Below are 25,311 nucleotides of genomic sequence, written 5' to 3'. Positions count from 1 at the left end.
TAAAACTGCTTCTGGCACTTGCTGTTGTTTTACGGGGGAAAAACAGAATTGATTTATGTTTGAATGCTCAGTCTGTGAACTATATTTTGAGAAGGATGCTCAGTATTTAGCCACTGAATACTATCTTTTCCGAGCAGCTGTCAATAAAGGATTGTGAAGCACAATATTTTGACATTCCTTCTGAAGCCTTCCCACCAAACATTTCTGCTGTTTTTGCCTGCTTTACAGGACGAGCTCGACCTTACAGAGAAACACAGGGAGGCCATGTTCGCCCTGCCTGCAGAGAAGAAATGGCAAATCTACTGCAGCAAAAAGAAGGTAAAAGATTCTGCCAGCTTCACACTGCGTTCGCTCTGTATCGGCTGTCGCTGGCTCGCTGCTGACCGGCTGCTTTCCCTGAATAATATGTGTAAATATCCTCCTCATTGATTTGTTGATCCTGAAGCTGTGTGTTTCCTAAAACAGAAAGCCTTTCATCGCCCTGTTCCTCTGTTACAGCAGGCACTAGCACAAGAGCGCTGTCTGAATACTGCATCTGTGGACTGCAGATGGTTGTTTTTTTAATATCTGACGCCAGGTGTATGTTAGAGCTTACACAGTAAAAAAGCACACATTAATATCCCAAACATTCAATTCAATTTTATTTTATAGAGTGCCATTTACAGGTCCGATTGTCTCAAGACGCTTTGCAGAACCCATATGCCTGAACCCCCAAAGTAAGCCCTAAGGTGGCAGTGGCAAGGAAAACACCCTTTTAACAGGAAGAAACCTTGAGCAAAACTCAGCTCTTTATACGGGGGAATCCATCTGCCTGCTGGCCGGTGGGTTGAGAGGACCAGAAGAGGTACATAATATCGTTCTAACTTTTAGTTTTATTAGGAAGTCAAGGCTTTGTCCTAAAAGTGAGATTAGACTTCAGCTTTTACAGACCTGGATAACATGTCCAGTGGTTGTTTTTTACATGGTAGAAGACACACTAGGAGTGAAATAAGCAACTGAGCTTTTTCATGACTCTCTCAAAATCGCAGATTCAGGCAACCTAAGACAGTAACCCTCTCTGCTTGCAGTGTGAGGCTTTTTGTATCATTACTCTGCTTTAAAATCGATTTCTGGTTGTAAGTTTGTATCGCTGCGTTACTCCACTATTATTCCGGTGGAGTAATGTGACGATCAACGTACGTTTGTCTGCCTGTCTGTTCATCTGTGCGCAACATCACCCAAAAACAGATGAACAGATTTGGATGAAATTTTCAGGGAAGGTCAGAAATGACCCAAGGATTAGATTTTGGCAGTGATGCGGCTTATAGTCTGGATCCATGGATTTGTTAAAGATCCAACTACAAATCGACCGTTGCGGACTTATCAGGGCTTATCCTTTGGAAATGATACAAGGAACAATTGATTAAATTGTGGGGGTGTTTCTGAGTCCCATCAAATCCCGCCGCCTGCTACATATTTAGGTCACACGATTACATAATGTCTGTACATAACGTACACATGCATAACAGACGCCTGTGCTCAGTGTAAGGTCATTTTGTTTGTGGGTACGTCTATATTAAAGGATACATTCTGTGTTGCCATGATTTCTGAGACCAATTCTTCAGCTGTCGCGAATGATACAACAACTGAGCAGCCTTGGTGGAGTGCCTTTTTGGTAGAACTTGCCATCATGTAGCACAGATTAATTTTGCAATGTTTGAGTGGGAATATAGGTGAGCTGGTGTGCTGAGCTGCAGTGGAAGGTTAGGTGGAAACAGGTCTTCACAGATCTGCACAGTCAAGAAGATGTAAAAGTTTAGAGTTAGATGTGGGACATTTTGAGGCAGCCAGGATTATTTCCATCGCTACAGCTTTTAAATATGTAACTTGAACAAACAGAGGCGGTTTAATTATTGCTTGGTGATGAATTTGTAGCCTGCAGTAGTTGTTTTTTTACGCAATAATCCACCCGAATGCTGCTCAAACTGCAAACCTTGCAGAGTACAGTGCTGCTGATGTCTTTCCAGGAGCCACTTCTTGTCTGTCCCAGTCTTTTATGCTACAGTTGAAAAACATATCTTTCTATATTTGGCAAAGCTCTTCTAAACTGAAGAATCTGCTTCGTTGTAAGTATGATTGTGTTGCTCAAAGAAATGCTTTTAAGCGTCAGATTAATCTAACTCTTGCCAGCGGTTCCTGCCAGGAGTTAGAAGGGAAGATTGATGTCACTCTCATATCTTTATTGAAAATATGAAGCTGCTGTCTGCTTGTGGTTGGAACAGCACAGAGACTAGACACAGGGGGAAGCAGGTGAATTCTGTTAAATGTCGACGGAGCAAGGCTTGTTGTTCCGTGTGTCCAGGATTTGTGCTAAGCTTGAGTAATCTGCAGTCAGTGGGCTAGTATTTAGTCCACAGATGTGCAAGTGGTAACTCTTAGGCGTCCAGTTGTCTCATCTATCTCCTAAAAGGAAAGTGAATAAGCATATTTCCCGAAAACTATTACTTTTATGTCGAGATTTTGGCACTGCGCCTCCCTCACCTGGTAAGACTGGTATCCCCCACGTTTCGCCCTGAAAGATAGCCGACCTTCATGGCTTATTCAAAGCCCCTCTCATATAACAATTCAGAATTTATTAGCTGTGGACTTACTTTCATTGCTCTTCCCAGTATTTACATAGCTGAGTTAAGATATTGCTGAAATAAACCACTGCAGAGATCATAAAACAGCGTTGTCCTCCCAGTAATGTAATGGTTTACATGTTGCTATCAAACATCTAATACAGAACAATTCCTAAACAGGTCAGACAAACCACTACACCAGAACACACATCACTCTTTTACAGCTAAGTGCTTAGTAATGACTTTATTCCCCAGTCTGTTATCCATCTCTTGAATTATAGTCAAACTCCCCGTTGCTGCATAATAAGTTTTTACTGCCTGAAAAAGCTCCACTATGAATAACTCACTTAAGCGGTTGTTGCACAAGGTGGATATAAAAATAGTGATGTATAGAGGGAGTAAGACGAGGGCTAAATCTGGCCGGTTCCATTAGATAATCCACTAACAGGGGGAAGTCCTGAAACATATCGCATATCTCCCACACTGTAAGGTTATTGTGTTTCATTTTCGTACCTGATTCAAAAGCAGGAAAACTTGACTCATGTTTTTAAACACTGTAAAAAATGCCCCTCTCAAAACAAGAACAAAAAAGAACTTATTTCACGGAACTTTTACCTTTAAATAAGTGAAAAAAATCTGCCAATAGAACAAGTGAAAAATGGTTTGGTAAGATGATATTTAGAATATTGAGATCTTAAAATTAGCTGGGAAACTTATTTTAAGCTATATTTTACCAGGATTGTCAAGCTTAGGTGTCTTAAAATATGCCACACATGCTAAAAAATTGTAATTTTTCACTCAAAAATAGATTCTCGCTTTCGTGTAACCTCCTAATTTGGGATGTTTTAACCCTCCTGTTGTTTTTATTTATGAGCACCAAAAAATATTGTTTCCTTGTCTGAAAAAAATCACGAAAATCAGAAAAAAAAATAATCCACCAAATTTCTGAAAATTTGCAAAAACCTTCAGTAAGAAAATTCCAATGATTCTTTAAACATTTTATTTTTAAATAATCCTCCAAATTAAGCAAGAAAATTCTCGTAAATATTTTCAAAAAATGAATACAAATCTTCCCCCAAAAATTCTAAAAATATCTAAAATAATTACATATATATCAGTAAAACTTCTAATATTTTCTTAAGAACATTCACATAAAAATCAACCAAAATCCAGCGAAATTCACTGGATTTTGGTTGATTTTTTTGTGAATGTTCTTAAGAAACATTTTTAGCATTTCTTTTTTTCCCACAAAAAATGTTCAAAGATTTCCCAAAAATGTTAAAAATGTGAACATCAGAAGTTTCACTGTGAAATTCTATTTTTTTCCACATTTTCAAACTTTAAACGGGTCAGTTTTGACCCACAGGACGACACCAGGGTTAAACTTATTTTAAGTTTTCTTGTAAAATTCAACTCAAAACAAGATAATTTCCAGATTGTTTGACTTAACAAGACATTTAAGATGCATTGTCTGAAAACGAGTCCCTCCATCTTGCTGAAATGCCACTTGTTAATGAATTTATCTTAAATCAAGTGGGATGAGACATTTTGACTACAAGTAAGACAAATAGACTTTGTAAGATTTTGAGTTTTTGCAGTGAATAATGTCCTTTTAGACGCTACACCTGTGCCATCAAAGCGTCCGTGTAGCCATAACACACTCTACTGCTCTGTGGCAGTGTCACATTTCATTATAACCTGTCTTCCTGATAAAAGGCCGTCAGCTGTTCCTTTTTTCTCTGTATTTGAGTTCATCCTCAGCATGCAGGAAAACTCAGGCGCCTGTTTTAGTTTAGATCAATGCGCTGCACAGCTACCACACTACATGTCCTCGTTTTTACAGCAGCGCTTTCAAGGCCATAGGTCTGAGTGTGTAGGATGTCCTGTCCTGACTAGTGTGCAGACCGAGCATGCAGATTTATTAATCTTTCCCAACATCTGGTGAAAAACTGGATGGTGAGGAGCACTGGGATTTAGCCTGATGGATGGGTATTTAGTGTGCCGGTGTGTAAAGCCTAAATCCTCAGAAAACACAGACCTGCAGAAAGACAGAGATGTTATTAAAGCCAGGGCAGCAGTGTGAAAAGTCAGCACAAATACACTACAGGCCAAGCTTCTGTGCACAATGTCTTCCTTTGAGCAAATGTTAACAAAAGAAAAGAAGGGTTTAGTTTTAGAGTTCAGAAGAGAGGACTCCCAATTTCAGTGCAAAAGTATAAAAAAGCAAATCACAGTTTGCATTATTCACTAAAGCTCTTTGGCTTTTGAGGGTTTGCAGACAAAAATCACAGTAAATCTCAACTGTGTCCATAGAAATGTCTAGAAAGAAACAGCCGAGTACAGAAACAAGAGTACAGATCAAATACCTGATCATTGAAGTAAAAAAATCTATTCTAATGAGTGACTCTTCATATAATAATCATGTTTATTTTTCTTACAAAATGGTCTCTTTTTGTACAACTTTGATCTTGCTTCCAAACTTTTGGTCTGTAGTGTATAAAATATTACAAAGGTAACAGAGTGCGAGCGACGCTTGAGAAAGTCTGTCTTCTTCACAGATGGATATGCTACGCTGTGCTTTTAATCCTTGTTTGACCATTTTGGAAAAAAGCCCGGAGATGTTAACAATGCATGAGACAAATGTCCCAGCCCCAGCTCATCCTCATTATACCATTCCTGTATGGTCAGCATAGTTTTTTTGGCTTTTGACATTATATGTTTTCAAAATAAACTGGACCAAATTGAAAAATAGATGTTTTTTGGGATTTTTGTGAAGTGCTGTTAGTTAGTACTATTACTTTAAATTTAAATAAAGTCAAATCACCATTATTAATAAAGCACATTTAAAGCAACAGCAATGGAGACAAAGTGCTTTTCAGTTCAGAAATACAAGAAGTGTTGTGACCTTACGAGTTTAAATATTCAGGTTTAGACCCTACAATGTTATTTAGGATGTTAGTTTATCCAAGTAATTTAAATAATGGTATTAAAACCCTACAAATTATATATAATAGAAATTGACTTGACAAAATTATGTAGGAGAGCTATGAACCCACAGTATTATTATTAAATATGTAGAATTACCTGACAAATGTAATAATGAAACATTCAAAATCCCTACAAGAATGCATATCTGTGACAACAGAGAAGAAGAATCCTTTAAAAGAACCAGACTCGGGGAGGGCAGACATCTGCATTGACAGGTGAGGGTGAGGATAAAGATGGGAAATAAACAGACAGCAGGCTTTATAAACAGCTGTAAAGTTTTAAATTCATTTCTGTATCTACCTGGTAGCTAATGCATATGAGCCAGAACCAAGATGCTGCCTTTTCTTTGCATCAGTGAAGAACCTGGCAGCTGTATTCTGAACGAACTGCACTAGGAAAATAAGCTTTTTTTTTCTCAGTTAGTTAACAAGGTCAATACCACTCCTACTTTAAGTCTTTAAAAAAGCACTACACCCTTCCAAAAAAATTTTAAAATCCAGCACACAACCGCCCATAAAAGCACAACCTTACGAATTAAAGACAAGACGAGATGTAATGTGTTGGTTCATGAGCATCAGAGGTGCTGGTGGATGGATTTTGTTACCTTTGGAAAGATACAGACTCGCTGTTCCTCCCTGTTTCCAGGCTTTTTGCCTTTTATTGCATAGTTACAGTAGAGATAGAGAGGAAATGTGTGGAACCGAGCAGGACAGTGACTTGCAGCAAAGGTCTGGCCAGCTGGGGATCAGACGGTGGGACTGCTGATGGTATTTTCATGCGTGGTGTCCTCGCCAGGCGGCTACTGGGTCAGCCCCTGCTTCCAGTTCTGATGCTAAGCTAAGCTAACAGGTTCAGCTTTAAATTCATACTTCAGAAAATAAGTGTGTTTCTGTTGTCAGATGCATAAATAGTTCCCAGCGCTGTTGGGTTAATGAATATGATAAGAGGCGTGAGAAGCCAAGTCACAAGACATTATCTTTGTCTCAGTTTTCCTCTCCGGCTTCATTTTATCTACATATCGATGTTCTTACGACTTACTTTGGCTGCAGACGACTCTAACCAGTCATGACCGGGCAAGCGATAGAGGATAGATAGCGAAAATGGGACAGTCTGCCCCCAATTAGTCACCTTATTACGAATAGTCTCACAGCAACATCACAGGGCATTTTGAAAATAACCCTCAGCATGTTGTTCTGCGTCAGTTCAGGCCATGCAGGTTTGTTTCCGGCGTGGGACTAAAGGTGGGGGAGAATTTAGGTGCATCAGAGCTTTAAGTACAGCATCGAGCTGCAGTAGAGGAGGAGGAGGAGGAGGGAGGACAGACAGAAAAAAAGCATCGACATTGCTGACTCTGCAGCCGGCTCTGGCTCTGACACAGACAGATACAAACTCACCATCTGAGCTCGGAGGGGAAGGGTGTATGTGGAGAAACGAGGCAGAGGAAGCTCTCCGATGTCCAAGCCAAACAGGAAGGCTTCACTTCCACAGGTGCAGCAGGAGGGATGGGGGGTAATAAGGAGGAAGGTGGGGTCATCATCGGGGCACTCGAAGCCTGCAAGCGACGAGGGTGCTCCTTTCACTGTAAAAAATGCCCCTCTCAAAACAAGAAAAAAAACTTTTACCTTGAGATAAGTGAAAAAATCTGCCACTAGAACAAGTAAAAAATGGCTTGGTGAGATTGTCAAGCTACGGTGTCTTAACCGTCCTGTTGTCTTCGTTTACAGGCACCAAAAAATATTATTTCCTTGTCTGAAAAAAATCCAAAAATTCATCAATAAATTCCCCAAATTTATTAAAATTTGCAAAATCTTCAGGAAGAAAATTCCTTAAGTTTCCCTTAAAAATTTCATTTAAAAAAAATCCCCAAATTTGGCAAGAAAAAAAAAAAAGAAAGTTCTTGTAAATATTTTCAAAAAATGAATTCAAATCTTTCCCCAAAAAAATCCTAAAAATATCTAAAGTTATTACATATTTATCAGTAAAACTTCCAATATTTTCTTTAAGAACATTCAGGAAAAAAAATCAACCAAAATTGAGTGAAATTCGCTGGATTTTGGTTGATTTTTTTTTTTTCCTGAATGTTCTTAAAGAAACACTTTTTTTTAGCATTTATTTTTTTCCACTCAAAAAATGTTCAAAAACTTTCCAAAACATTTTGAAAATGTGAAAATTTTCACTGTGAAAGTATACATTTTCTCCACATTCTTAAACTTTAAAACGGGTCAGTTTGACCCGCAGGACGAGACAAGGATTACAGGAAGATAATTTTAAGATTGTTTGACTTAACAAGATAATTAAATCTTGCTGAAATGTCACTTATCAAATGAATTTATCTTAAATCAAGTGGGATGAGACATTTTGACTAAAAATAAGAGACTTGGTAAGATTTTGAGTTTTTGCAGTGTTCCACCAGACGTTTGTTGGCTTCAGAAGTCCTGTCTGGACGTAGAGGAGATAAGTCAGTCAGAGCTTTAGTTGTTTGGTTTGGCCGGGCACCTGAGCAGATGAAATCATGCTGTCGGGAATCAATCTTTCTCCTGCTTCTTGTCAGCTTTCCTCAAGGCTACATCATCAGCCAAGAAGAAGATTTAGTGATCTGGTTGTTAGCAGAGATTTTGTAGTGTGGTTTCAAGTTTCACTACAAAAAAAAGAAAAAAGTTTAACTTCTGAGAGAACAGAGCAGTAAATTAACTTCTCTTTCAAGCGGACTGTCCCATTAAATGATTCCTGTTTCCTAATGCGCGTTTGATCTTTACTTTCTCAAATGTGGAAAATAAAGAAATTCCCAGCGTGCTCTCCGGACTCTTCCCTCTCATCCCCTAAATAAACCGTAGACGTTTTAACGTTGGAACACCGCTGACAGTAGAAGATGGACTCTTTGAGATGCAAAAGGAAGCGGTCCCACCTCTGCGTCTGCTCCTCTAATGGACTGGACGTCTTCCAGCGCCCGCCTGGTCAAGCTGGCACCGGTCATGAGTGGAACAGCAGGATCAGGCCTTCCTGTCACTGCAGACTGGCCAAAGCCCACAGTTTCTACCGGAGCGGCCAAGTCTCTGCAGGCCGCTTTATTAACTGACGCCCAATTAGTTTCCGATGGTCACAGTTCACTTGTGCTTAATGGACCAAGAGCTGAGCTGAAAGCAGGGAAGCCTTTGATGCTCGAGCCAAGTTCAGGGTCACTTTTCTTCCCCAAGTTTAAAATGAAATGTCCTGTGTTTTTATTTGTAATGCAAACGTGCCCGTCAGGAGATTAATCTCGCCGTAAGTCGGGTCACGTCCTTAATCCACAGTTTTAACATTCATCTGCAAATCTCAAGATTTTCCCAAGCAGATGTGCTCTCTGTTTTTGGCTCTTCTCACCACCTCCCGAAAACTCAGTGAAGCGCTGGAGGATAAAATGGGCTGGATATCTGTGTCGCCCTACTTTGGGTTCTTGCTTCATTTATGGCTTGTGGCTATTTATGCCCCGGACCTTCTGTTCCGTGTGTGTTTGCTGCTGTTTGTGTGTCTGTCAAAGCCGACTGGTCTGAAAAGTGATGGAAAGTTGGAGGAAGGAGGAAAAAGTTGTTGATGTGCTTTGAAGTTACGCTTTGATGCCCTCAAACTTGTGACATGAACCAAATAAGAGCCTTTTATCTCATGTCACGTTGGAAACACTTCCTGTGAAACCGCATTCTTGCATAACATTTTAAAATTCCAGTCGCTCCCAGTTAGCATTCATAAGCTAACTGGGAGTGATTGGAATTGTTTTCCGGTTGCTGTGTGATTTTCCTAATAAAGAATCGTGTAACATCCTTGTTGATTTTTCTGTTTATTACAGGAACAAGAAGAAAACAAAAGTGCAACTAGTTGGCCAGAATACTACATCGATCAGCTCAATTCAATGGCAGCTGTAAGTAATAAAATTAACTTTATCTCTTCTTATTATTGTTCTGGAAGACAAGTCTGACTGCCTTGAGGTTTTTGACTTTTAGTGATGTGATAGCTGTTACATCTATCTTCAATTTAAACCTTCTATTGATGAAACCACCAAGCGTCTAGCATGCCTTTTGTACGTGACTTGTTTATTGTCGTGAAAAAGTGCTTTATTTTCGCTTCGACAGCTGAGTCAGATCTTTATGATGTCTAACCTTTCGCTGAACAGAGAAAGACGCTCCTCGCTCTGGAAAAAGAAGACGAGGAAGAGAGGAACAAAACCATCGAGAGCTTGAAGACGGCTCTGAGGACACAGCCGATGAGGTGGGCGAACACTTTCTACATCTCTCGCTCATTTATTTCTAACGCCAGCTATCAACACATCTTTCGTTTAACCTCCTTTCACCTTGTCTGTCACTCTTCCCGGCTCTCACAAGAGTGTGGAAATGAGGCCTTTAAAAATGTAGCGCCTGTAAAGGTCACCGCAGCGCCGCTTCAAGCTCTTTTTTATTGACGTAAATGTACATTGAAGGGGACCGAGCTTTTCACCGCGCTTTAAAAATAAAACGCTGAAGAAACAAGAGTACAGATACAAATACCTGATATTTAGAGTACAAAACTATTCTGATGAGTGACTCTTTATGTAGTAATCATGTTTATTTTGTTGCACTAATGAAACTATGATCTTATCGACCTGCCCAATTACTGTGGCCGATAATTGGTATTTTTCTGATTAACAAACAGTATTGTATATTTATTGACGGATTATTGATAAATTAATGCATTACTTTGGGTCTGATGCAACCTCCTCTCTCTGTCTGTAGTCACTCTTTGGTGTCAGAAATGTCTCTCCAGCAGCAAAAACTGAACAACTGAACACAAGTCGCTGCCACAAACCAGGAAATTAGCTGCTCTCACAGAGGCTAAGGCTATGCTAACAGCTAGCGGCTAAGTTATAAGGCTGCCACAGATTAACCTGAAACAGAGTCTGGAAAGCAATACTTGATAAAGCTTTAAGATCTGGACTTAGTGGACAATAGAAGTGATAGAACTGTCAGATATTCAGAAAATGGAGAACCATCTCAGTTTGTCATAAACAGAGGAGAGCATCCTAGTTTAATTACTCCTTATTTCAATTTTGCATATTTAATTATCACCCTTAGTAATGAAGAATTCCAGTTATAAATGACAGGTTCCCTGCTATCATATGCTGGTAAAGCATTGCATTAAGTGTTTAAAATATTGTTTATTGTTCTTTCTGAGCACCAATAATCGGCATCGGCCCTACAAACCTCACATCAGTTGATTCCTAGTTATATAATACAAGAGTGTGAAACTCATCTTAGCTCAGTCCAATTTGATCTCAAGTGAGCCGGACCAGTAAAATCACAGCATAACAACCGATAAATAACAGTGACTCCAAATTTTCCTTTTGTTTCAGTGCAACAAAGTGCATTCAAAAAATGTTCACATTTAAGGAATTATCTTTTTATAAAACATTATGAAGTTTGTTAAGTGAAATAAGTACAAATTCCAACAATATTATGCCTCAGTTTATCATTTACACATTACAGCTTACAGATTACAGTTTATCTACAAAGACACAAAACATTTAGTTACAGGTCTCTGGAACTGAACAATATAGCATATTACTTTATGATCAAAACAGCGTGTCAAGATATAGAAATTATTTTAGATTTGCATTCATTTTCACATTTGTGTAGTAATCCTGACCCTCTGAGCTGACACACCACACAAACTAAAGCGGGAACTGTTGAGGAAAAGGTTAAGTTGTCCGCCTTGTAAATGTGTAAAATTTATATATAAAAAAGATACAATACAGTGGACAAATTTAGAATCGCAGTTACTTGTTGTATTGAAACATTGCAGTTAATATCGTCTCTGTAATTTTTACACTTGTTGTCCGGATCGGGCCTAATTAGACTCTCTGGCAGGCCGGTTTTGGCCCGTAGGCCGCATGTGTGACACCTCTGATTTAATATATTGTCTCTAAACCTGCATGCCCTCTCTTTTCCTGCTCTCCTCTCAGGTTCGTGACTCGTTTCATCGACCTGGACGGCCTGACGTGTATCCTGAACTTCTTGAAGAGCATGGACTACGACACCACAGAATCCCAGATCCACACGTCTCTGATCGGCTGCATCAAAGCTCTGATGAACAACTCGCAGGGCCGCGCTCACGTCCTCTCTCACACCGAGAGCATCAACATCATCGCTCAGAGCCTGGCCACAGAGAACATAAAGACGAAGGTGGCGGTGCTGGAGATAATGGGCGCCGTGTGTCTGGTGCCGGGCGGACACAAAAAGATCCTGGAGTCCATGCTGCACTACCAACGCTTCGCCTGCGAGAGGACGCGCTTCCAGGTGTGTAGGGGCAAATCAAGTAGAAAAAGCAACAGCACGTGAAGATATTTAACTTCTGTAATGACTTGTCATCCCTCAGACGCTCATAAATGATCTGGATCGGAGTACAGGGAGATACAGAGACGAGGTCAGCCTGAAAACAGCCATCATGTCCTTTATTAACGCCGTGCTGAGTCAAGGAGCCGGAGAGGTAAATTATATACCACTTTCACACTAGCAGGCTGTCATTTCCCTCAGTTACTCATTCAAGAGACTCTGTAAAATATTGTTTATGCCATTTTTACCCTTGTTTTTTTCCCAAACACAGACTAGTTTGGAATTCCGTATCCACCTCCGATATGAGTTTCTTATGCTGGGGATCCAACCTGTGATCGACAAGCTACGTTCTCATGAAAACTCCACGTTAGACAGGTGAGATGATAAACCAAAACATATATTCCTCTTTGGAAGAACTCACCAGTTGATCAGAAACTGAAATCATAATGAACCAGTACAGAGCCTGGGACTGACAGAAGCATGACACTCAACTTATAAATCCATCAAACTGTAAAACTCAAGGGAAAACCACACCCATAGCTTCAAAAAAACATGTCATGAGTTAGTGGTTAGACCTTTTATGTTTCATGTGAGCGACATTGTGATCTTAAACATGAGAATATGAGCGCCGTCTCACTAATTCAGTCACTCTCTCTGACACTTGCAGGCATTTAGACTACTTCGAGATGCTGCGGAACGAGGATGAGCTGGCTATATCAAAACGTTTCGAGTCGGTAAGGAAGCAAGACTTTCTCTATTTGATTTTGAAATATTTCACATTAGTGCTGACGGGGCCGTTGTTTTCCTCTTTCTCCTCCAGGTACACGTGGACACCAAAAGCGCCACTCAAGTTTTCGATCTCATCCGCAAGAAGATGAACCACACTGATGCATACCCGCACTTTATGTCCGTCCTGCACCACTGTCTGCTCATGCCACGTGAGTTTTTTTAATTTGTTTTTTTTCCTGCTGTAAAATCTGATGAAAAAATGGTGGCAAATGTAAAATTCCCTGAAATATAATGAGGCACCCAGCAAGGGAGGATTATTACTCCCACAATGTACACAGCATGCTCCAGTTTGGTTTGTCGCCAGAAAGATAAGAACGTTGACTTTGTCCAGATTAGTCAGCCCAGAAAATGGATAAGAACGTTCCCAGCCAAACCGAATACTGTACTCATTCAGACTCTCATATTTATTCTGCGAGTGTTTTTCTGCTTTAAAAATAGAGGAAAGAAGACTGGTTTCCCACATTTGAGCTGAATGGTTGCAGTAGAATTTTTCTTCCCTCTAAGTGGTTTTCAGTGGGATTCATTCAGTTTCTGTCCTGAGGCATTAAGAGAGCAGGTACTCTGGTAATGTGGTTGTACACAAGCAGTAATAAAGTGGAAGGAGGAATCAAAAAAATTATTTCTGAATATGATGGGATCTGTTGTTATCAGGAGTTATCACATAATGCCTCCTGTGAAGCCTGAGTCTTTGTGAAACATTTACGAGGTTTTCAGTATAAGGGTCAAAGCAGAATTGGAGGACATTTGGGCTTCAAACTTTTGGAAAAATAAACCTTCTCTTGTACAATTTTCTGCTCCATATTTATCAATAATGGGTAATAAACTATCAAAGGCTTGATTGGCTCAGCTTACACATCAATGGTTTTTATTCCATGTTTTCTGTGTTGTTTGCTAACCCTACTCTAATCACAGTAACAGGGTTGCTAATCCATGCTAATGTGATCTTTTTCTCAGCAGTAGAAGCTAGATATTTAGCTAGCTGTTACTGCTGACCAAGAGGACAAACTGACTGATGGAAAACAGTCAAAAGAATGAGTCTGATCCTGATAATATGAGGTAGAGTGAGACATTCAATCAAGGCTGACGATGTGATGAAAAGATGAAAAATAGAAGAGAGGACATAGCTTTGCTCTACTCATTCTTTAGGAAAACTGTTTGATGATGTTAATTCCAGCGTTTCATGTGATTCACTGTTTTCTTCTTCTACCAGATAAAAAGGTTACGCGAACAGGGTTGTTACATGTTCCATGCATAATGATTATTATTTAAAATATCTTGTTGATTTAAAGAAAAAATTCCCACAATTACAAGAGACATCAATGAAAAAAATAATACCAAAAAAAGGAGGTTTAGGTTTCATTTTGACAGTTTTATTTGAGATTCAATTTGGTCATTAGGGGGGTGGAACAAGAAAAAAATTGTCATTTTAGGGGAAACTTATTTGATATTTTTAGAATTTTTTTTAAACCATCTTTTCTCCTAGTTTTTTATACATTTGGTCTCAGGATGAGTAAATTTACACAACAACTGTATGTTTTGGTATTTTGTACATGGATGACTTGATATTTGATGTGTGGGACATAAAATGCCCTCCAATTCTGGAATGACCCATAAATAACTTTGCACCAGTAAGCAGCTTGGCCAAAGCTATGGATGAAGTCTGAGCAATCAGTGACTAATACACGCATCATCTTGTTGTAACCTGTGATTATAGCGCCCTATAACGACTGTGGGTCCACCTTTAATCAGTATTTTCTGAGATATTTGTGGAAACTTGCTTTGGCCAGGACACTAAATAGAAACTTTCACCTTTTTGTTTGTGTCTCCAGACAAGAGGAGCGGCAACACGGTGCAGTACTGGCTGCTGCTGGACCGGATCGTCCAGCAGATGGTCCTGCAGAACGACAAAGGTCACGACCCCGATGTCGCACCACTGGAGAATTTTAACGTGAAGAATGTTGTTCGGATGTGAGTGCCCTGATTTCCCCTGAACAGACGAACACATGAAGTAATGAATCGGACAACCTGACTGTCAGACTGAAGGATGTAGAGCAGAGTTGTGTTTGTTGAAAGCCGTGTGCTTAACAGCGTTAGCTCAAAAATAGCTCTCCTTTTAAGTTGAGAAAAACAATCAAGGGATTTCTTCACGTAGACGCCGTAGTTAATCACGTGTGTCGTTTCTCTCCGCAGGCTGGTTAATGAAAATGAGGTCAAACAGTGGAAAGAGCAGGCAGAGAAAATGAGAAAAGGTGTGTACGATTACTGATCACTCAGCTAAAATAGAATAAGGTTGTTGAAGAAAAATCGTGCTTTAATAAATTAAACGTCATTTCCCAACACAGAGCACCATGAGCTGCAGCAGAAATTTGAGAAAAAGGAGCGTGAATGCGACGCCAAGACCCAGGAGAAGGAGGACATGATGCAGACGCTCAACAAGATGAAAGAGAAACTGGAAAAGGAGAGCAACGAGCACAAAAATGTCAAACAGCAAGTGGCCGAACTCACCGCACGACTGCATGAGCTCAGCACAGTATGTTGTCCTTTACGTCTGCTCGGTCACTTTACAATAAATCTCATGCACATTATTGTGAACAGGGGTCCGGAGCAATTACATGAGTTCATGCAAGAGGCAATAAAATGTGCCTATAATCATCCCACTATTAAACAGCAGCCCTTTACGTGTTAAAATATGAACATAGCTACATTTTTATGTCCCATTTACTTCATTTACCTCTCATTATGTCGCCAAAGTACGAGGTGTTCATCAGTTAAACAGAAATATTGGTTATAGTCATATAATGAAGCCTGAAATATATCAACAAAGGAAGAGATAAACTAAAAAGCAGTTCTCTAACGTGACAAAATAAGAATTTATTTGGCACAAAAAGTACTGAAGCTACGTAGTGAACTGCTGTGGACAGGGTTAGCAGTGAAACATAGCTTAGCTTCCTAAAATTATCAGTGTTCATGTAACTGTACACAGTATTTAGGATGTCTTCACTGTATTACCTTTTCAACAGACATCCCTTTCCAACAGCTGACTAAAGCTGTCATATGACTCTGTTCAGAGCCACCAGACTCTTGACAAAAACAGTAATTTTACCTCCCAGAACATGGGAGCTGCTGCTCTCGCGCTGCTTTGATAGGTTGGTTGCAGTCGCCTGTGTGTGACTTTGGTGATTTAGTCCAGATCAGAAAAAAAAACAAAAACATGTCAAAACACCAAAGTCACACAGCGGTAGTTCAGCACCTCGTATGTTCTGTCAGCTAAAATTATTGTTTTTGTCAACGGAGTCTGGTGGCTTTGAAGAGAGCAGCTTCAGTACTGCTGTGTCCGTTATTTAATGATTATTGATAAGCACCTCATACAGCCACACTTTAAACAAATTCAATACCTTGAAGTAGCTTTTTGGTTAAGACCCTTTTACTTTAGTGTGAAAATTAGACGCAAACATTGCATGATTTTTTTTCCTCCAATTGTTTCATAAATTGTTTTTTTCCCTGGTTGGGAACCACCCTTGTTTTACATAAAACATTACCGGGATCAGTCATAACATTATGACCACCTGCCTAATATTGTGTTGGTCCCTCTTATGTGGTCCAAAATGCTCTGAACCACTGGGTCTGGACCAGAGGACCTCTCAGGGGGTCCTATGGGGTCTGGACCAGGAGGTTAGCTGTGGATCCTTTAGATTCTCTGGGTTGTTCAGTGGGGCCTCTGGGAATCAAACTTGTTCCACTGCATTCTGTTGATGTTTGATCAGAATGAGGTCTAGGAAGTGTGGAGGTCAAATTAACATCTTAGGTGATTGTCATGTTCCCCAAGATGTTCCTGATTGAGTGATGTTATTGCGATGTGGTGGGGTGCATTTTTCTGCAGTGACATTTAGGATTTCCATATAGATGAAGGAGTGTGTTTGTTCTGGGACAACTTTTATTTTAGTCTCTAAGTCTCATCAACAAAGACACCAAAATCAAAGGTTTTCCAGCAGAACACCACATAGTACCAACATGATCAATGCTTTTCTCTTCACCTGTCAGTGGTTTTAATGTTGTGACTGAACAGTGTACATAAAAACACAAAAAAATATATAAAATAAAATGCAACCCCCGATATTCCATCGTTTATGTTGTAGTCATCAAATCCGACGGAAAGATCAAAACTCTTCTCTTGTTCTGTGTTATGGGTGAAACATGAGAAACTTGGCAGCCTGTTAAACCTCCCTGCTGTGGTTCTCCGTCTCAGCAGCGACAGGCAGCTGTTGTCCCCGGCGGCCCTCCCCTCGTCCCCGGCCCTCCCGGCGGCCCGGTGCCTCCTCCACCCATGCCTGCGTTCGGAGGTCCGCCGCCTCCTCCGCCTCCCCCTGGTGGTATGATGCCTCCCCCGCCTCCCCCGCCTCCCCCCGGCGGCCCTCCACCTCCTCCTGGCTGCCCGCCTTTGCCGGGTATTCCTCCCCCGCCTGGTGCACCTCTGGGTCCATCTCTGAAGAAGAAGAACACTCCTCAGCCTTCCAATGCACTCAAGTCATTCAACTGGTCCAAGTTAGCCGAGGTGAGAGCAGTCGATGCACGAAAGGTTTGAATCCTGTTTGTGTTAAAATATGAGAAGATGAGATGTTGATTCTCCTCTGCTCAGAATAAGCTGGAGGGTACTGTGTGGATGGACGTGGACGACGCCAAGGTTTTCAAAATCCTGGACCTGGAGGACATTGAGAAGACCTTCTCAGCCTATCAGAGGCAGCAGGTACTGAGGACGATGCAGTTCATGTCTCAATCTCACCAAATGTTATCATCAGATAGGGCCAAGAGGAAACAGCTTGCTTGTTTTTTTTAGATTTAGACTTGCCTTGTGTTCAAGTTTTCCAAATTTTCTCCTATTTTGCAACTTTTGATTTGTCAGTTTGGGAAGGGAGAAGAGGTCAGATAAATTGGATATTGCCAGGCTGATTTATTAGATGCCAAACTTTTATGCTTTAATAATTTCAAACGCCTTCTTGCATTTGAATGGAATGCTGTTTTTGTGGTTTTGATCATTCTGTCATGTGATTGAAAATGCATGAGTGAGCCGCTCACGTTCAGCTATTTCTTTCTTGTGGCTTCGGTTTGTAATTAATGTAGTTACTAGATGTCCGTGATCAGTAGTTTCTCTGCTAGTTGCACAAAAGCGGATGAGCATGACTTTCCAGAGTTCAAGTTGTCAACAGGCTCTTTTTTTTCTAGCTGAATTTCAAATATTAAGCATGTTGAATACACAGATTATGAGATTAAATTAGTAGGTTTCTTTCTTTTTACACTATTGTTCAAAAGTTTGGGGTCATCCAGACAATTTCATGTTAAAAATTCACACTTTTATCCATGTGCTAACATAACCGCACAAGGGTTTTCTAATCATCAATGAGCCTTTCAACACCATTAGCTAAGACAATATAGCATTAGAACACAGGAGTGATGGTTGCTGGAAATGTTCCTCTGTACCCCTATGAAGATATTCCATTAAACATTTCCAGTGAGAATAGTCATTTACCACATTAACAATGTCTACACTGGATTAATTTAATGTAATCTTCATTGGAAAAAAAAACAGCTTTTCTTTCAAAAATGACACTTCTAAGTGACCCCAAACTTTTTAACGGTAGCGTATTACATCCACAGACAGCTAATCGTACATTTAGAAATTCATTATCAGCCTTATATTATTTTAAAAAATGACAGAGAAGTCCAGAGACGCTCTACGGAGCACAGCATGTGAATGATTAGCACGTATTGATCAGCTGAACGCCCGCTGACGTCTCACTGCTGCTCACTTCATTACTGATCCGTTGTCATTTAAGTGCCGAGCGAGCTGTGATTCATTTGTCTGTTCTTGTGGGCTGCAATCACGTAACTGCTTTACTTATTCTAATGAGTGCTTACATCTTCCCTGCTTCTTGCCTGCATTTTAGGACTTCTTAATGATCAATAACAGCAAACAGGTGAGTGCACTTACAGTACAGTTACAGTAATACAGTCCAATCATGGATTTATTCAGACTTCCTTTAAATGTTGTGTTTGTTGTGATGCTGTACTTTAAAGATGGAGTCTGCAATTCTAATCCAATGCAGTTTTATTTAGTCGTATTTACAGTGTGCTAGCTGCTCATTCTGTGGGAAAAAAATAGTCTGATGTTCATAAATGGGCTTGGATTGATCCTTACAACACCATTATTTACATTAAAACCAGTATCGTGGTTGTGATCGTATTCAGGATTGACATTTACATGGATCACTTAGAAAGCTGGTTGTTTATTTCTCTGGATACATAATAAGTGTTAGTAATACTGTGTACTGTTTGTCCAGACGCCTGTCATGTTTACAACACAAACCACCAATTTAATCCGACATTCTTTTAACTGTCAGAGTAACCTTAAATCAACCTAAAATCACTTTGGCTTCTTGTCGAGGGTACAGCGCTACTAAATACCAACTTTACGGTGCTGTCTTGCTTCACCGGCCCATTCTGTAGTACACAATAGTTTGTTGAACCTGACTGTCATTCTGCTAGGGGAAAAAAAAGCTCCACTCAATCACAGGTGTGGACGGATGAGAAGGAAGCGGTGACAGGTTTAGTTGTTGTGGTAAAACTTTTGATTGCATAGGGTCGACATAATGGAGGTTAGTGGTTCCATGTGGAGAGGTAATTTCTATGTGAGTAGGGCTTTCTTCAATGTGATTGGCTGATTAGACATTTGTGTTAACAAGCTATTGATCAGGTGTACCTAATAAAGTGGCTAGTGAGAGTATATGAAGAGTTCATTTGCAAAAACAGAGAACTCCGTTTTGATAAATTTTCAGAAAACTTTTTTTTAATTGTTTACTTGAGATAATATCAATCAAACTGAAGTTGAGGGGATTTGACTCAGTAGAAAAATACATGACAAAATAGAGAAATAATAAATTATTATTATTATGATCTCAAGTAAACAATAAAAAGAATAGTTTTCTGAAAACAGAGTGACCTGTTTTTGCAAATGAACTCTTCATATGTGCTGACAGCTCAATATTAACAGGATTGCAGACTCCACCTTTAATTTGTGTCCATATTTACTACAACCTTTGAGATTGTTGTTGCCTTTCCTCGTGTCATGTTAGTGTGTGACGCCCTCTTTGTGAGATTACTTTTAAAGACCTCATGCTATGTTTTCGGCTCTACCTTCAGCTTTGTGTCCGTCGGTCTTTATTGTTCCGTCTCCCTCTGTGACTGCAGCTAAATACGTCTCAAAGCATTCTAACTCCTAACCGCTCTGCTCACAGAAAGAGATAGAAGACGAGACGCTGAGCTCTAAAAAAGTCAAGGAGCTGTCAGTCATTGACGGCCGTCGAGCTCAAAACTGTAACATCCTCCTCTCACGGTAAGTTCAGGACGTTACAGCAACCCTCGGAGAAAACCGACACAGAGCAGGGTGGGATTTGTTGCGTTTCTAAAGGGCTCATGTGTTGTGTGCTGCAGACTGAAGCTGTCAAATGAGGAGATCAAGAGAGCCATTCTAACCATGGACGAACAGGAGGACCTTCCCAAAGACATGCTGGAGCAGGTACAGTTCACTTCCTGCGTTTTTTTTTTCCTCTGGAACGCCAGCACTGATGAATGCAGAAACTGTATTTATAGAATTAAATGTCCTTTCTTTAACCCTCCTTGTTGTCTTCATTTACAGACGCCAAAAGATACTGTTTCTGTGTGAGAAAAAAAAACAAAAAAAATCCCAAATTTCTGAAAATTTGCAAAACCTTCAGGAAGAAAATTCCAATAATTCCTTAAAAGTTTCCCTTAAAAATCCCTCAAATTTAGCAAGAACATTCTTGTATATATTTTCAAAAAATTGTAAAAATCTTCCAAAAAACCCCTAAAAATATCTAAAGTGATTACATGTATATCAGTAAAGCTTCTAATATTTTCTTTAAGAACATTCACACAAAAAAAATCAACCAAAATCCAGCGAAATTCGCTGGATTTTGGTTGATTTTTTTGTGTGAATGTTCTTAAAGAAACATCTTTTTTAACATTTCTTTTTTTCCACCAAAAAATACTCAAATATTTCCCAAAAAGGTTGAAAATGTGGACATCAGAAGTTTCGCTGTGAAAATATATATTTTTTTCCCATATTTTCAAACTTTAAATCGGGTCAATTTGAAACGAGGGTTAAGTCGAGAAGCTTTTTTGTTCTCTCTGTTAGTTCTGACTTCATTTTTTGGTGACATAGAGTGTCTTAGAAGCACTGAAGGGAGACATTTATGCTACCTGTATGTGAATATTTAACAGACTGAGACAGCAGGTTAATCCTTCTGCTGTGTTGAGGACAAAAGACGAATGAGCGTTAAGTAAGTCGAGTCTTTTCCTGCCTCATCAGCTGCTGAAGTTTGTCCCAGAGAAGAGCGACGTGGATCTCCTGGAGGAGCACAAACATGAGCTCGACCGAATGGCCAAACCCGACCGCTTCCTCTATGAGATGAGCAGGTGCTTTACTCTTTACTGCTACGTTTTTAATTCCATGTTAGACATTCGCTAACGTCAGACCTGACAGCTTCGGATCAGAGCAGCTCAGACCTGCTCACAAACAATAGCCTTTGTTTTCTCGGTCGGAGCAGATAAACGCAGTGACACATGGGTTTCTACTTAGCGGGGAACAATAGCTGTCTGTGTGAATCACTATTTCTAATTTATGTTGGTGAATAAACAGAGGCAGTCATGTAATAACAGTATTTGTATTGCAGTTTGGTAAACAAAGTCATGTAAGACATAAAAAACAAAGGGAACGTGTTCCAACTGGGCCTTGAACTGCACAAATACATTAAAACCAGCAAAGCAAAGATCAGAAACGTCAGTAAATGCCATTCCTGCCGTGTAGTAACAATAGAAATGTATGTAGCAGCTTTGCTTTTAATAACTTATTGTACTTTTCGAGTGTTTTGACACAGAGAGTGGACTGGAGGACAGATGTCGCTGCGGTATTCATTAGCTATAGGCCGATATCATAAACACTGCCAAAAATAAGCATCATTGCCACAACTAAAACATTTTTATGTGCCGTTTGCTACAATGACAAGCTTTTGTTCGCTCAGCAACAATGTCCACGTTTGTGGCTTTTGTATAAATTGTGGATTTCCATGTTTATAATTTATTATTTTTGTCTGTTTCTGCTCTTCTCTGAAACACATTTTCCACCCTCTGTCCAGAATAAACCACTACCAGCAGAGGCTGCAGTCTCTGTACTTCAAGAAGAAGTTTGCAGAGAGGATAGCTGAGATCAAACCCAAAGTAGAAGGTGAGAAATGTCGCAGTTTCATACAGCAGTGGCATTTTTATCCTAAATCTGTAGGGTCTGGAAAGCACCTATAAACACTACTGTTCAAAAGTTTGGGGTCACTTAGAAATGTCCTTATTTTTGAAAGAAAAGCAGTTTTTTTTCAATGAAGATGACATTAAATGAATGATAAATCCAGTCTAGACATTGTTAATGTGCTAAATGACTATTCTAGCTGGAAACAGCTGATTTTTAATGGAATATCTCCATAGGGGTACAGAGGAACATTTCCAGCAACCATCACTCCTGTGTTCTAATGCTACACTGTGTTAGCTAATGGTGTTGAAAGGCTCATTGATGATTAGAAAACCCTTGTTCAGTTATGTTAGCACATGAATAAAAGTGTGAGTTTTCATGGAAAGCATGAAATTGTCTGGGTGACCCCAAACTTTTATACCATTGTACATATTAATTATTTTAATTGCTATTCCATTAACAACAAGAAACCCATCCAAAGGAATATTCTACAGTGTTTCTACCATCATCCCTTTTGATGTTTTCCAAATTTATTGCCTTCCAAGTCTAAAAATGAACCAGAAAAGTATTTTAAATCCATTGGAAACGTTCCTTTTCCTCATGTTTCAGCTCTCACCAAGGCGTCTAAGGAGATTTTACAGAGCAGAAACCTGAGGCAGCTGTTGGAGGTGGTTCTGGCCTTTGGAAACTACATGAACAAGGGTCAGAGGGGAAACGCTTACGGCTTCAAGGTGTCTTCACTCAACAAGATTGGTGATACCAAATCCAGTATCGACAAGTAAGAACATTTTTCAGTTGTAACATCGAAACTTTGCAGGCAGTAACAGAAAGAAGGGAATGGAGTATATAAAATCCACATCTGGAAGTGGGAATATTCTGCTAGTGAAACTCCATATGGTTATTCATAGCTGAAGCTCTATGATAGGAGCAATACATTTCACATTTGACACATTCGCTCAGCGTTTCCGTGCAACTCTGTCTGCAGAAACATCACTCTGCTGCACTACCTGATCACCATACTGGAGAAGAAATATCCCAAAGTCCTGATGTTCCTGGAGGACCTGCAGAGCATCTCAGAGGCAGCCAAAGTCAAGTATGTGAGGCCTCAGAGCAGTGGTACCCAATCAGTGGGTCATAGGATAGAATTAGAGGTTGCAAGATTGTAAATAGTATAAATAATATTTTCCTCTGTCTAATCTTTTATTCTGTATATACTGTTGGGTAGTTAGACTTCTTCATGGTGTTCTAATTGTTTGCTTTACCTAAGAAGGGAGCCTCGCTTTGTGGTCGTAAATAACGTGCAGATTGAGGAAAGGTCAGGGGTTTGTGAGTAGGAAGCTTTTCTCTGAAGTGTCCTAACCAAGAAAGCTGAGAATAACCACCTTGAGGGGAACCTGCCACTGAACTTTCAGCTACTTCTTGTAGTTTTTAGACTGAACTCGGATCTAAATCCAAATCATAGCACCTCATCTCACAATGTAAATACGTGTAGATTATTTTCCTCTACACAAACGAATGCAATTCCTTCACAATGTACATGGCACTTGTGTCTGACAACCTCTTCACTCCTGTCATTATTACTCCTCCAAGGAAGGTGGAGTTATGTGATGATTGGCGTACGTTTGTCTGTCTGTCTGTCTGTTAGCAACATTACGCAAAAACAGACTAACGGATTTGGATGTAATTTTCAGAGAAGGTCAGAAATGACACAAGGACCAAGTGATTAGATTTTAGCAGTGATGCGACTTACAGTCTAGATCTATGGATTTGTTAAAGATTTCTGTATCATTGTGAGATAGCGGCACGGCGTCACTGTAACCATGACAACAAGTGAACAGTACATCAGCACGTATTGTTTAAAGATTTCTTCCATCAGAAATCATACAACCATTGAGCAGCCTTGCCTTTTCTTGTTCATGATTATTTTTTTCATGTTTTTATGGATGGTTTTTATCATGTCTTGTTATTGCACAGCGTTGTGGAACAGCCCCTTTACATGTCGCCGCCTGTCCTAACACATGAAAATAAATCTTGAACTCTTGTTAAATTAAAGCCTTTCTTTATTTCTCCTCAGTATGACGGAGTTGGAAAAAGATATCGGCAACCTGCGGAGCGGCTTAAAAAGCGTAGAGAGCGTGAGTGTTATTGTCGTGCTGAAATGCTAAACACAGATTAAATGCAGTTTTCCTTTATGTTTATTTTCCTCCCTTTGATTTCCACTTGTAGGAGCTGGACTACCAGAAGACGCGGCCGCAGGAGCTGGGCGACAAGTTTGTGTCGGTGGTGAGCCAGTTCATCACGGTGGCCAGCTTCAGCTTCTCCGACGTCGAGGATTCTCTCATCGAAGCCAAAGAACTGGTAGGTTAATGCGGCTGGACGGTTTCTGCAGAAAGTGGCTTTTGAGCAGACTGGAGAGCGCCACTGTAGGCAGTAAAAGCTTCGCATCCCGTTTCCTCCCTGCACAGCTGTTTCTACAGACAGACTTGACCTCATCGGTCGCCTTTCTAGGAAAGCTAACAGCAGCAGTGAAGCCTCTCAGCTTCCTGCTTCAGTGCCACCGACACTTTATTGCTCAGAGTGGAACCAGGAAGAGGCTCAGATATTGTTTCACATGTCGGTGTAGATAATGTGTGTCTTGGGGATTTGATAACACCTGCCAGCTGCTTTAACGTGTCATTTTATTGATGCTTTTACCGTCCTAACTGTGCAACACAATCACAGCAATAAAGCAAAAGAAGAAACAAGTTTGGGTTTTATGAGGAATGGACTCCATTAGAGCATTACTACGAGAAACCTGAAGAAATCCGCATTTCAAAGGAGAGTTTGACACCCTGACATGTGATTTATGTCTGTCTTCCTTCGAGGCAGGAAGAGTTTTTCTCTCCAGCTTGTTTTTCACCCCTCGGTGTGACCCAGCTGGTCACATGGCAACCATTAGTTTCTGTGAATCATTTACGGTGTCCCACAGTTAAATATTTGAGAGTGTTTACAGTGGTCCTCTGTGCTCATGACTGGGAACAAGAAAACCTGCTGACCCTCTGAACAGCTCACTGCATCTGGTTTGTGTATTATGATAAATAAAAGAGAAGATAAAAAAGAAAAAATGGGACATTTCAGGCCTTCATGTCAGACATCACAGAAATTATGATTCAGGATAATTTATGAGAATGAAAAGGGTGCATATTAAGAAGAAAATTATTAAATGCCTCTTTGCTGTACCTGATAGATCCTGCATGTCACAAAGAAAGCTGCTGTTAACGTACACATTTTTGAGGGTATATGTTCT

At 40.0% G+C, this 25,311-nt stretch overlaps 1 protein-coding gene across 6 annotated transcripts in view; it reads left to right on the top strand.

Moving 5' to 3' along the window:
- LOC110958946 (disheveled-associated activator of morphogenesis 1-like) overlaps positions 1-25,311 on the top strand; it is a 68,898-nt gene that overhangs the window by 39,668 nt on the left and 3,919 nt on the right. For 3 of the 6 annotated variants that reach the window (XM_051960611.1, XM_051960612.1, XM_022205684.2), the window contains exons 3-24: positions 229-318; positions 9,409-9,480; positions 9,733-9,827; positions 11,554-11,887; positions 11,967-12,077; positions 12,195-12,298; positions 12,591-12,657; positions 12,744-12,861; positions 14,542-14,680; positions 14,903-14,961; positions 15,055-15,242; positions 16,959-17,264; positions 17,349-17,456; positions 18,655-18,684; positions 20,002-20,099; positions 20,198-20,282; positions 21,096-21,202; positions 21,922-22,010; positions 22,635-22,803; positions 23,011-23,118; positions 24,100-24,160; positions 24,252-24,383. In XM_051960611.1, the coding sequence (XP_051816571.1) occupies positions 229-318; positions 9,409-9,480; positions 9,733-9,827; positions 11,554-11,887; positions 11,967-12,077; positions 12,195-12,298; positions 12,591-12,657; positions 12,744-12,861; positions 14,542-14,680; positions 14,903-14,961; positions 15,055-15,242; positions 16,959-17,264; positions 17,349-17,456; positions 18,655-18,684; positions 20,002-20,099; positions 20,198-20,282; positions 21,096-21,202; positions 21,922-22,010; positions 22,635-22,803; positions 23,011-23,118; positions 24,100-24,160; positions 24,252-24,383 (2,670 nt within the window). The remainder of the gene's footprint in view (positions 1-228; positions 319-9,408; positions 9,481-9,732; positions 9,828-11,553; positions 11,888-11,966; positions 12,078-12,194; positions 12,299-12,590; positions 12,658-12,743; positions 12,862-14,541; positions 14,681-14,902; positions 14,962-15,054; positions 15,243-16,958; positions 17,265-17,348; positions 17,457-18,654; positions 18,685-20,001; positions 20,100-20,197; positions 20,283-21,095; positions 21,203-21,921; positions 22,011-22,634; positions 22,804-23,010; positions 23,119-24,099; positions 24,161-24,251; positions 24,384-25,311) is intronic. The other 3 variants (XM_051960613.1, XM_051960615.1, XM_051960614.1) reach the window with 3 other exon arrangements.

This window comes from Acanthochromis polyacanthus, chromosome 16 (assembly GCF_021347895.1).
Source record: "Acanthochromis polyacanthus isolate Apoly-LR-REF ecotype Palm Island chromosome 16, KAUST_Apoly_ChrSc, whole genome shotgun sequence".
NCBI classification, from domain to species: domain Eukaryota; kingdom Metazoa; phylum Chordata; class Actinopteri; family Pomacentridae; genus Acanthochromis; species Acanthochromis polyacanthus.
Note: the sequence above shows the minus strand (reverse complement) of the source record. Positions and strands in the feature narration are given on the sequence as shown.